We start from the raw sequence: 14,122 nt of genomic DNA on the forward strand, positions 1-14,122 counted from the left end.
CCTGTCTCCAGAGATACCTTCATCTGATCGATTTTTGAAGGCAGCATATTTGTATCCTTCGCTGCTTTGATATCCTACAATCCTGTGCTTTACATTTTGACAGTTGAGCTGGAAAAAAAAGATGGTGTCCGAAAGTTGCGTTTGCTGGTCAGTTTGTGTGTAAATGTACGTTTTTTACCAACATTTTCTACTTCTGAAATCTTTTCTAGCGAGAAATTACTAATGTATAGTAATTCAATATTTGTTTAGTTCTCACCAAAGCTCTCTTTAATTTGCTGTAGATCATTAAACTGTTACACCTAAGAAGTCTGTCCGAAATTAGTTTCGTGAGGTGCCTTCATGCACAAACGCTGCCTTACAAGTCATTGTCTGATAAGGCAGCGAGGCAACGAGCCACTGTCTGCAATGCGGGGCAGAACTCTGGGTTTGGGCTAAATTCCAAGCTCTGAGCTCTCGATCCCCTCAGACAGTGCGGCTAATATGCTTATATTTTTTTTACTCTATTCGATCATTTGTAAGTGTGAACTCGTGAAAACAACTGCCACAGGTAATCTGATAAAAAAAAATAAAAAAAACATTTATTATCATTGCCTCAATGTTGTGTAGTGTCTTTGGGCGGATTGCGGCAACAGCCAGTAGGATTGTTTAGTGATTTGGTTTCATGGATTTAGGAGCTAGTTTTAGTGCTAAAATGCTTTGTGAAATACTCTTAGAGCAAAAATTTTGTCCTAAAATTAGGACAGATATTTTAGGACTGACCATTATTTTTAAGAGTTTCTCCTAAATCAGCAAGTTAGGAGCTACTTTTAGCCTTAAGATGTTTTGTGAATACGGCCCCTGATGTTCAAACACACCTTTCAACATTATTGAAGATGACCACTGTCCAGCTAACAGAGCAGTTAAAAAGAACACTGCACTCGTTACAACACGGCATCCTGGGGTACTTTTGACCTTTGCACTAATAGTGCTTTATACTACTATTAATACATTCATATTCACATCACACTTTGAGTTGAAATGCCACCAGCAAATCCTGAACAGTATGAACTTATATAAGTGGCTATCTGCTATGATGGAGGAACAGTTGAAAATATTAAATCCTTCAATTATCAAGGTAGTGAAGAAAGATTACAGACTAATTACCATAACTACACTCTCAAAACACTGAATAACCAAATCACTAAAGTAAATTAGAAAAGTATTATAAATCATTTTAAGCTAAAAAAAGGTCTGTGTTTTTGAGTAGCACTCCTAAAATTTCCTTATGTTGGTAATTTTCAGCAAATCAATTCCTTTGAACTGATGAATTCTAAACTTAAACTGACTCGTTTAAGTCATACGTTTTCACCAAAAAAAAGCATTTATGGCTACATTTTTGTAATAGAGATGTGTTGAAATTGCAGTTAGTGCATGATATAATGTTTACACGTAGTTTAAATATAAATTAAATATAGACCTATATTTAAAAAAAAGCTTTTTCATTTAAAGATTTAATCTTTAATTTTTACCTTCATGCAACATAAACAAATTTGGCAATGCAATCATGAGTTGCAGTGTTCTGAATTGGCACTTAATGTCAAACATTAAGCCTACATATGGCATATATGCCATTTTCTCTTTCTTTTAGAACAATAAACATCACTGTGACACTTGGGAGAAAATAAAATTGCAGACTTGCTAGATCAGGACCTAAATTGATTAGGATTGGTCAGTAAGAAATGAAGAAAACAATAAGATTAAGACACCTGCATCTAGTTTTATCCCATTATCTTCATATTACTCTCATGCTTTATAAAATTTCTCATTCAAACGGCCATGCTTGTTCCCTACATAAATCCCAGAGGAAGCTGCCATTATTCATATATTAATTAGTGAATAAAGACAGAACTCAAGTATAGATGAAGGAATGGACCAGGTAAAATGGCTATAAAAGAATCAACCTAAACATTCATAATAAAAATCCAGCACTTTATTTTTCAGTCCTCTTCCCCAGTGCATACTATGTTCTTATTATAGTATTTACAATAACTGGGTGATAACTAGGTACTAACCCTGAACCTATCCCTAAACCTAACATTAACCTATTTAGTAACCTTATATTACCAGTTACCTTATATAGTACTTCTTAGGTAAGTACACCGTAGGCCTACACGTAAATGCCCGTGCTTCAGCACTGAACCAAAATTCAGTTAGAGTCAATATGAAAACAGAATTGACCATATCTGTAACGTAACTGCTCTGAGACAGAAGGTAGAGAATCCTATCGCATCTTTTTTGAAAGGGTAATCCACAAATTGTAGTCAAAAACAGGCAAACGGTACTACAAAGGCAAGCAGTCCAAACAGGCAAACAAGGCAGGAGACAGGCAAAAGGGTAATCGACGGAATAGGCGAGTAATCCAAGACCAAGAGACAAGAAACCAGGGAGAATGCTCAGAAATGCAGTACAACAAACAAGACTTCGCAATAAATGACTGAGATAACCAGGCTTATATAGGGTGAAGTGAACAGGGTAATGAGACACAGGTGGATGTAATCAGGGATGATGAGTCCGGGCAGAGAGAATTATGGGTAATGTAGTTTGTGGTGATATGGTAATAGTTTGAGGTGGAGTGCCCTCTGGTGGACTACACCGGCACTCTCACTGGTGATTGTGACAATATCTCTCTTTTATTTTGGATGCGATTAATCGCGATTAATCGATTTGACAGCACTGCTTTCATACATGTTCCTGGTCATAATGTGAACAATTCATCTGTGGACATAATTCCAAAGAAAAGGTCCGTTTTTTGTGTTGATCATAACTGTACAATAGCATAAACACACAATCATTTTTTAAAAGAAGTGAAACCCTCCAACATAAAAATGATTTACTCATTTACTCAGCCTTGTATCTTTCCGAATATTGTTTGTGTTCCTCAGAACAAAAGAAAATCATACAGGTTTTGGAACAACACAAGGAAGAGAATACGAACAGAATACGTAACATTTCCATTGATTAAAATTTCTGTCATTTATGAGACAATGCTTCCCTGCCACTGACAGAAATTTCAGGTTTTCGTATTTTCACTGTTATACAGTAGGGGAGGGGGGGGGGGGGGCGCTATTACACATCTTCTGAAAGAGTACTGAATCTCCTGATCAAAACACAAGCAGAAACAAGCGATAGCATACTGTAAGCAGAAGAGTAAAATAACGTGGTCATCAACATTTGTCATAAATTCCCTGTGAGTTTGAGGACACTTTTGTTATTTCCTGTCTTGTGCCATGTGTTGTAGTCCTTTGTAGTTTTTCGTGTTGATTAGTTTTCCCAGATGTTTCCCATTTACGACACCCCCTTGTTATCTTGTTAACCTTGCTTCCCTTTGTGTATATATACCCCAGTGATTGGTCGTTGCTCCTGTATGTGTGTTATTGACTTTGCACTCCTGCCTGTTTTTGGATACCCTTGTTCTTGGATTTTCTGTTGATGTTGTTTTGTATTAAATCGTTAATGCTGCACTTGGATTCTCACTCAGCTTCATCCCTGCTCACACGTTACAACATTAAACATCATTTAAATCAAAATGTTACTGAGTAAAATGTCGACCTGGGACGAGCTACAGGACTGTGAAGCTTTGGGGGTGTTGATGGACTAGATTTACTCCATCTGTGTTTTGATCATCGTTTTAAATCCGATCCAGACATAGTCTTTGACAAAAATGCGATTTTCTCAGTTAATAAACCTGACACTGGTATCCTTCTGAAGACTGTACAGCGATGAAAACAAGCTGTTACAGGCCGCGTAAAAGTGAATTGTTCCTTTACGCTTCTATTTACTCCTTCGTTTGTCCTGTTGTCGGCACACTCAAGCGCGGAGTAAAGTGAGCGCGCATACTGTATCCAGTGTAGACAGCATCAGTGATGACAATGTTTTTTGGGGGGGGCTTTTGACGCGACGCTTGCATCCACATAAGCGACTGAACGCCAGTGGGTGGGGCTTATGGTGCGATGATATAAGGTCGACGTCTTGCTCTGGAGGCGAGCATATGCAAATTAACTTGCCAGTGTGATGTCACAAATCCTGCAATATCCAAACAAGCTGTTTTTGGAGCCGTTTAATCAAATAAATGCTGTGTTCATAATGAGGAGGAGCTCTGAAATTTGCAGGATGCTTTATTAGTACAAAGAACTCTTCCGTGTCAAAAGATCAAGGCGATTTTGATTTATTATGTCATGACCCCTTTAAAAAATGATTGTGTGTTTATATTGTACAGTTGTAGTCAACACAAAAGCTTCACGTTGGCAATGAGACCTTTTCTTTGGATTATATCCACCATTGAATCCATCACATTTTGATCAGGAACATGTATAAAGAAAGTAAATACAGTCAGTTCGGGTTTTATGTAGACTCAAACTGAATTATAGCTTGAACTACAACTGGTTTGTAATGCTAGCAATAAGTCAATCTGCCATACTGCTATGAGTTTGCCATTTCCAGTAGGGTGCTATTCATTTTTCAAGAGCTTAAAAAATGCCCTGGTATTGAATGTTTGGAATGCGGTTACACTGGAGAGTTATTTGTTTCAACAGGCGAAATTATCTCGAAGGGTAAAATGTTTGTGGTGGCTGTTCGTTTTTGTCTAGCAATGGCATTTTCAGTGCTATTTGTCTTCATTTGCATTTCTTGCCAAATACTTCATGGCAGAGCAACCATTCATATCAGAAAAATAAAAATGGTTGCCCTTCAGCTGTCCACCCACAAACCCTTGCACAGGATGTTTTTGTTTTATTGTTTTGTTTAGTTTTAATCATTGTTCTTTTTCGCTCTCACTTTTAAAATATAAAATAGCTTTTTTCAGTCTGAACCAAATAAGTTTGTGCAATATTTGAGGTAGGGGTCAAGAAAGGACACTGAATAGCAAGATGTTTTAGTAGTGGAATACATTAGTCCTGGCATTACTGTTGTTGACAAGTTTATGTGCCTTTCAAATAAAATAACATATGTGGTTTATTACTCAATAAAAAGAAATACAACCTCAATATCACTCAGGTTGGAAATAAAGTATTAGTCAAGCGGGTTTGCAAGGCACTATTCTTTGGAAATCTGTATTGGAACAATACATATTCTGTGAAGCCTTGTATAAATAAAAAGAATTGCAAATAGTTATCCATTGGGACATTGGGGAGATGACTACGTTTCTTAAGAGCACTTAGATGGAGGAACCACCCTGCAAAGACAACTCCAAACTAGTCATGATGCTTCCCACATCAAACCATTGTGCTATTTAGGCTTGAATCAAAGAGACAGTGTTGACTGCATAATATGTTTTAACCATCCAATTAATTGCATTTTAGTCAGCTGGTAATGTAGTGTTATAAGATCAGATATACTGCTCTTTCCTCTTACAAGTGGTGCACTAAAGGAGGCCAGAAATAGATTTGAGCGAGTTAACGGCATTAGCGTGAGACTGTGTCACATATGACAACTGGTGCTGATTGCATATTTTACAGGGTTCTCAGAAACTTTTTCAAATAACTTCTTACTAATTGGCTACAAAAAATTCTCTCTTGATACTCTACTTGCTGACAAGGACTAGGACAAATAGTCACCCAACTGCCCTGGACTGAAAGCCAGTATAAGATGGCTTTAACGCAGTGACACATAGTGTTTATCTGGCTTTTTTTCCCGTCAGGGAACTTATGAAGTTGTGCATAGCCTGAAATGGTGCATTTCCCAGACTCTGACTGGAAAAAAGGACAGATGTTTTTTCCCCCTTTTTTGTCTCTTTCAAGAAAACAGCCTTTGCATGCCTTATAAATATATAAAAATATACTAAAGATATTGCTGGTATAAGCTGTGCACTACACATGAAAATGCATATAAACATTTACATGCTCATAGATCAAGAATACAATAACAAATGCTAGCTTTCACCAACTCACAAACAGCCACACCCCAAAGCCAGTGTTGGGGGAAGTTACTTTTAAAAGTAATGCCTTACAATATTGGATTACTCCCTACAAAACTAACTAATTGCATTACTTTTAATGGAAAGTGATGCATTATGTTACTTTTGTGTTACTTTTTCTCACCTGGGCTGGGCTAGGCTTGTTTGTATTTTAATAACAAAGTTCTATTTTTTTATAAAGGCTAAATGTAAAGGCTCTTTCACACCAAAAGTGAAATACCTCAAGCTGAAGGAAATGCAAACTCACACCTGTACAGTAGAGGGCACAGCTCAAACAAACCTTTCAGATGGGCTGCCATTCTGGATCACAGAAGAATATGCATAGGCAATTCTAACGCTATCTCACAACCAATTCGTACGTATTTTACAAGGTGGCTAATTCGTGAGAATTCATACGATTCGTCTAAACCCCAGTGACGGGTAGGTTTAGGGGCGTGGTTAGGGTTAGGTCATTCATACGAATTCATACAAATTAGCCACCTCGTAAAATACGGACGAATTGCCGTGAGATCGGGTTGGCAATTCATATACTATCTATCCTAAATAGTATTCGAAAGTAGAATTAGTGCGTCTCAAATCGTAGTATGTTGAAATGAGTATTCCAAAGATACCCGGATGCTCTACTTTTTTCCGGTTAGAATCCGAAGTGCACACTCTAACGACTAATATTGCCCAGAAGCCATTGCAAATTGTACGAGGATTTGATTAGAACTACAAACACGGATAAAAAAAGTGTTGAAAAAAACTACAAACATGGCAGATGTGCGACTCAGATGGTTAAGTACAGGTTTAGATAAAGGGTTTAGAGTGATTATCAGTATCTAACCTTACGAAAATATATTTATTCAATGTTATCCACATTATATTTAATCTGCTACAGCATTGTGCACTTTTGTAATGATATGTTTGGCCATTGACTTTTGAATGCATTATTATATTCAAATTGCAAACACACGAGGAGAGTCTCCACATGAAAGACCCACGATTGACAGATCAACGTGCTACTACATTTCTCTCTGATACGTTAGGAAATTAAATGAAATTGAATGTGGAGGATTTGAACTGTGACAGGATGATTGACGGTGACTGAGCTGTCCATTAAAGATGACGAAGTAGTATGTCCCAAAGCTTGCCTACTCTTCTGTTACACACTCTTCACAAAAAGAGTACTTTAGGGCATAGTATAAGTAGGCGAATTGGGACACCGCATCTTACTTCAGCAATGAAACAGAAAAATGATGTTTATCTAAAGTCAGTTGAAGGTGAGCAGCAAAGATATTGGTTAATAAAGTGAGATTAAATATATAAAGTATTTCTGTGTTCTTTAACATTTTTAATTGTTGCAGGTTTGCGTAATATATTCTGAGTTTGCATTTTAAAGTTTTTTTTCATTTTGAGGAACACTGAAATACAACTGTAAATGTCTGCTTATGTGTAGTCTAGAAATGCAATAAGCATCATATTCACACAGCGCACACAACTCCTCTGCACTTACTCTCGATTTCTCTCAACATGGAGAGGTGTGTAGCAGCTAATAACGTAATAACTGCACATAATGTAAAAACTGTAATAAAACGTAATAAGTAATAAAATCTTGAGCTCATAGTGTAATAACAATTTTTACATTATGAGAATTGTATTACATTATAAACTCACCAAAAACAAGTCATATTTTCATTATTGTAATAGCTTTTTAAACATAAAAAATATTAGTATTCCCTTACAGTACATTTAAAAAAAAATCTAAAGCCAGTTTTAAACTACCTGAGAAATGCAACAGATGTAAATATTCATGAAATTGTTATTATTATTATTAAAAATTATTCCTTTATAGTACATTAAAAAAAATATATATATTTTTTTTTTTACATTTAACAGTGTTGGTAATTAACACTGTTTGTCATTTAACAGTAAGTATACCATATGTATACTAGAAGTAGAAGTAGTAGAAGGAGGAGGAGGAGGAGGAGGAAGAGAAGGAGGAAGAGAAGTGTAGTGTAGTAGTAGTAATACTAGTAGTAGTCTCAGTAATCTGGTGGATTTTGTAGGTAGGTCAAGACTTAGATTTAGATTTTTTAAATGTACTCTAAAGGAATACCCATGCTTTATTTTTAATAATAATAATAATAATAATAACAATACAAATAATTGCATGAATATTTAAATATTGCACTTCACATGTAGTTTAAGACTGGCTTTAGATTTTTAAAAATGTACTGTAAGGGACTACTAATAATTTTTATGTTTTAAAAGCTATATTACAAAAATGCAAATATATGTTTTTGGTGAGTTTATAATGTAATAATTTTCTCATAATGTAACATTTGTATATGACCTCAAGAAAATTTTAAGAAAATTATTACATTATGAACATTTTATTACAATAATAATGTAATACTTATTACATTATGTGTATTTTTACATTATGAGTTGCTACAAGGTGTCGGTCAATAAATGGGAAAGTAACTTGTGTTACTTATTTGAAAAAGTAACTCAGTTACTCAGTAATAATTTGTTGTAATTTTAAAATGTGTTACTTTACTAGTTACTTGAAAAAGCTAATCTGATTACGTAACTCGCATAACTTTTAATGTGTCCCCAACACTGGCAAAACCCATAGCATTCTTCAACTCTTCTTCAAAAATCTGTGATATACAGCAAGCATGTCACAGATCCAGCCAACATTAATCCTCATTTCCATTTGCACAATGAAAATCATTATACACTACAGCTGTTTCTTTATTCATACAGTACCTAAGGAAAGAAACTCCCGGCCTACTCAATTATTCCTTATTCTGCAATGACTCTGAATACTTAATGAAAGTCATCGTTTTTACTTTGCCCATTGTTAATTTTCCCTGTATACCTACCTATTGAGAACCAAAAAGACCATATATATCGAGTCTACTGAATATGCTATTCACACAGCACAACAGTGGGAAAATTCAATTAAGGAATATGATAATGGCAGCAGCTCTGAGCCAAAATGATTGAGTTCTGCTAGTGGGACGTACTGAAGTTAATTCCCCTGAGGTTACTTTCTCCCCGTATCTGTCCTGAAAGTTTTCGGTGGTTGACTATCATCTCACTAACAAATGTGTCGTGTTAGTGAGTACAGTGTTTAAATTAGGAAATGCCCTCAGATTTTACCTGAAGGCAAGAAAACATCTGCTCTGTCAAGCGAGGGAAGGAAAATATAATGGGGATGAGGAATTATATCTGAAATGTAGTTGCTCTGATGTGATATATTGCACAGGAGAATTGTGGAAAATGCTCATTATCTCAGTGCACAATAGTCATTAGTACATTATCACAATACGGAAAGAAAGAAAGTTTACTCAATATACAGTAATCTAAAAGTGACATTTGTGATTAAAAATTAGTGTTGAAGGGTACGTGCATTATTAATAATAATTATTAATAACAGACCCTTTAAAAGTTATTTCAAGATAGCTCGGCATATAGTAGCTTGCTCACAAGACATGTAAATATGAAAAACAAAAATACTAATTTGTGAAAAAGCCTAATAAAATTTGCTGATTTTACATTAATCTGAAAAAGTGTGAGTGAATTTTTTAAAAGTGCATTATAATTTCCTTGTTCTGCACAATTGCCTAAAAAACTGGATCACACTTGAGTTTAGGTCCAATTCTTATTATTAACCAACTATAATGCATTTTGCTTCAATAAACTCCTAATTATTGCTTATAGTTGGTAAGGTAGTTTGTGTAGCGTTTAAGTTTAGGTATTGGGTATGATTAAGGGACGTATAATATGGTCATGCAGAATAAGGCATTAATATAACTATACAATATTACTATTATTTATTATAATGTTATTTATCTAAACTAGGAAGGTTATTTAATCATACACCTGTCCTGTTTTGTGTTTTTTTTTGTACTCCTTTTAAAATTGTCTAGTCGCTCTCTGCTCTACCTCATTATGCGTATGTGTATGTGTGTATGTATGTGTATGTGTAAATATAGATATTTGTGTGTACGTATATATGTATATATGCAGGCTATGTGTGGGTGTATGCATATATATATATTATTCGTTTTTATACATCATTTTTTTATCTAGAACTTGACTTTGAGAAACGCATAAGAATTCCAATGTACCTGTACTGAAACGTACCTGTGCAAATGGCAATAAACTTAAAACTTTAAACTTATATGTGCTTTATAAGTATACAGCCAATATCCTATACTACTATGCATGCATGAGCAACTAGTTAGTGAGAACTGGACCCTAAACTAAAGTGTTACCAAAAACTGTATCATGTTTGCAATTTTGGTCACACTTTAGTTTAGGGTTCAATTCTCACTATTAACTACTAATTTTGCCTCTATAGCTCCTAATTACTGCTTATTAATAGTTAGTAGTTGTTAATTTTAGGTATTGAGTAGGATTAAAGGATGTAGAATATGGTCATGCAAGGCATTATTATGTGCTTTATAAGTACTAATAAACAGCCAATATCCTAGTAATATGCATGCTAATAAGCAACTTAATAGTGAGAATTGAGCCCTAAACGTGTTACTGCATTTTTTTATTATTTGGTGTTATTAATACCATTTAATTTGGCTATACAACGAGTAAAATATACATTAGTTTACTTATCTGTTAATAATTTGATGGGTTATATCAATATACCAGATTGCAAAGTGTATATAATGTGATTACTGCACATTATGGATCTGTATGAAGTGGGTTTCATTCAGTTCATTCAGTCACTCACAATATATCTGCTAAAGTGTTTCAGGTAACAAACAAGATCCATGTATCACCTAAAAATATGCCAGTTGAAAAAAAAAAAAAAAACACCTACACACACACATCCAGCCAACATAAGCTGATGGTCTCATAGCTTGGCCAAGCTGGTGTTTAGCTGACTTAGACAGTGGACAAGTCGGTTCTCTAGCCTGCCCAGCTTATAAGCACACCAGCCTGGCCAAGTGTAGGGAGTATTTTAATCTGTTTTTATTTATTTTTTCTAGGGATACAAAAGCAACACAGCTTAACACTCAAAAGCACGAGCTGGTGAGCCAACATCTCGACATCACAAACAATCATAAGTGGGAAACGTGTTGCACAAGTGTCCTTCATTTTGCCAGGGTTAACCAAAAACAACGAAAGTTGAACAAATAAAACTGGCGTGAAACGCATATGAAACATCTCTTGGACATCAACAATGGACATCTGTTCGTCTCTGCGCCCCAAACCCCTCATACAGCCTTTACACACACACACACACACACGCACTTTCGAAAACACTCGTTTAGATCAGAATGTAGGGATATCTCAACAGTGTGAACTGCGTGGTTTTTATTTGCACTTACGCTGCTGTTTTGGCCGGACCAGTGCACCATGGCTTGGTTGTGAGCGGAATCCCCTGTCAGTGCAAAGGTAGAGCTGGTAAGTTTCAGCTCCTCCTGTCGTGATGTGGCCGTTCTCCGCTCGTCCCTGTTCCACCTCAGCTCAGAGCGGGGGACTCTGCGCGCAGCTCGCGCGGTGCTGTTGCCAAAAGCCGGCGGCGAGCGCGCACCTGGGGGCGAGCCGGGTCCCCGGGTGCTTCTACGCACTCGCTGATGGTGATCTCCAGGGGATGAAGCTTGAGAGCCTGCCCGTTCGAGATTATAAACTTTGCCATTACTGCGCATCGACTTCCATTTATCACCGGGTGGCGTTTTCTCTGAGCGAAGCCTGTCTGTATTCCTTTTACGCACAGAGTGAGCGTGTTCGCCGTTGTCGGTTGCTCCGCAGTCGGGCTGAGCAGTTTCAGCACCAGCCGAGTTAAACAGCGCCGCTGACCCGTCTCCATTTTCCCCACTAACTTTACCAGAGTCGACACCACTGTCCATCCTCACCAATAATTCCTGACCGCTCCACTTATCCAGCAGGTGACATGACCTGCAAGTTATCACTGTTTTGGTCACCGGAACCCAAGCGAACAAAACCAAAAGCAGGGTGCAGAAAGCACTGGCATTAACCCGGCAATATCTGATCCCCCTCTCCATCGCTGATCACAACAGGATACAGTGTCCTTTTTCCCCTCTTCAGCGTCAGTTATTGATGAAAACAAGTCCTCGTACAAGTTGCAGCGCGGCGAGGCAAGCCACAGTTAGGATGTTGTGGAAAAGTGCGATTCAGCGAAGCGCTCCAACTTGAAGGATTTGATCAAATGAAGCTCTCCACGCACTGAGGGGAGGAGCTCGGGGGATTACAGAGGAGAGCAAGACCATAAAGACACGATTCTTTCCAGAGCCACAACATTCATATTCACCCAGACATTTTCCAACAATGCATTCTGCAGTCAAATATAACACGGACGCAATCTGAGTGATTTTGTTCGTCGCATTGATTCTCGGGGACGGAACTTTCAGACGAACAGAAAAGGAATTTCACTCAGAGCTTGAGTAAATTTTATCCCGGGTAATTCGCATACTAATAGCCCGAGAGACAAGTATGACGTTTGTCAGAATGTGGGAGTTATTAGCTGCATGGGCTGCTAATAGCAGTGTGCTAATTGAATGACTTCTTAAATTAATTTCTGACAGCAATTTCCTTGCAGTCTCGGAAAAGAATTGTTAAACGTCTTATTTGTGACATGTAAATATGATATAACGTTATAAATAATTACTTAAAATGTTTCACAGATGTCGAACGCTAGGTTCTTCTAATCTTTATTTAGTGTAATGACGAACTTGTAAAAGGGTGGTTAATGAAACGAGAAATATTATAAAATTGTGGTGTTTATATATACTCCCTAAACGCTCCATAATTAGAAACGGATATCAAGGATTTACCAAAGAATTTCATTTCAAGATTAATTTGATGTTCTCGCACGTCTCGGGACAAATTCACATTCTTCACAGCATCCTTTGGATCGATGAGCGAATTGCAAATGGATCTGATGCGCATCAATCAGGTTTTTGTGTCTAGAGCTGTGCTCCAATTTCAAGACAACAAACTTAACAAATGAACTATTACCAACTCCAATGCAGACCTCGAATTACAGTACAGGCAACAAAAAAGACTACAAAAAACAAACAAACACCAAGACAACACCAGAACAGTACACAATTCTACACCTCGCCAATTGCAAAATGCATTAAATGGGTTATGCTGAATGCAATCCATACCAGATCTGCAGATGCCACATACATTTTAATGCCTCAGGCTCAGACAGAGACTCTCAATCTCAGTATCTCTGCTTAGAGAGAGAACTACAGCTGCCCTGTTGCATCAAACCATTAGTATGGTTAAACATGCCTTTAAAAAAAAAAGGAATAGTCATTATACAGATTAATTCACCAGCCCACATTACACATTTCCCTTCCATAATTAGGATGAACAAAGTTTTGTTATGGTACACACGCAGAATAGAGCTCATTACAACATTTTCTCACCCTCACACCTTAGAAATGAATTGAATGCTCACTATAAAGAAAATCTTTATTTATGTAGCAAATGTCAATTCCAAGAGAAGCTGTAAGATTATCTCTCGCGCCCATGCTGATCTATTCTTACTTTTCTCTAGAGTCCCTGATAAGGAAAATGTTGAGTCTAAAAATATACAACAATACTTTTTTAGTTTTATAAATGAATGCTAACACAAGTTTGTTTTAATTAAAAGTCATGTAAATATTATGACAGCAAGGGCTCTATAAAGGTGACAATTTGCAATTTTAAAATAGTGATTATTATTCTCCCTTAAATGACTATTTGAAGCTCCAGTTTTACTATACAGTCATATTTCAAAAATTATTCTCCGATTGTGATTTGAGCAGTCAGTGTGCATTTACTTTAAAGTCACCATGAAATCTAGACTGGGTAAACCCAGCCTGATCTGCTGGTGATTTGATTTCGCCCTGCAACTCAGTCTGGAAACCTCTACATTCATTTCTACTGCTTCTGTTACACTTTTGCGGGAACCAATCACAGACTGGCTTATCCACCTGGTGCTCTATTGGCGGGTTTAACACGATGACGGATAGAGAAGCGATGGGTCGTTGCCCGTTGATCATGCCTCTTGTTGTCTGATTGGTTAAAGGACTATTCAATTGCGTACAGAGTCATTTAATTTATGCTTGTTTATCACGCCTCTTGTGCAGTAGAAAATACAGAGCAGACTCCCCAGACCAATGTTCAATCTCAAATTGAACTTGG

At 36.8% G+C, this 14,122-nt stretch overlaps 1 protein-coding gene across 1 annotated transcript in view; it reads right to left on the reverse strand.

Annotated features, from left to right (window-relative positions):
• Positions 1–12,109, reverse strand: part of sorcs1 (sortilin-related VPS10 domain containing receptor 1) — a gene marked incomplete at its 3' end in the record, with an annotated part of 390,020 nt that extends 377,911 nt beyond the window's left edge. The window contains exon 1 of the mRNA XM_079813234.1: positions 11,293–12,109. Coding sequence (XP_079669360.1) covers positions 11,293–11,970 — 678 coding nt within the window. The 5' untranslated portion in view covers positions 11,971–12,109. The remainder of the gene's footprint in view (positions 1–11,292) is intronic.
• Between the last annotated feature and the right edge of the window lie 2,013 nt (positions 12,110–14,122).

This window comes from Gobio gobio, assembly GCF_949357685.1.
Source record: "Gobio gobio genome assembly, chromosome: 3".
In the NCBI taxonomy this organism is placed as follows: Eukaryota; Metazoa; Chordata; class Actinopteri; order Cypriniformes; family Gobionidae; genus Gobio; species Gobio gobio.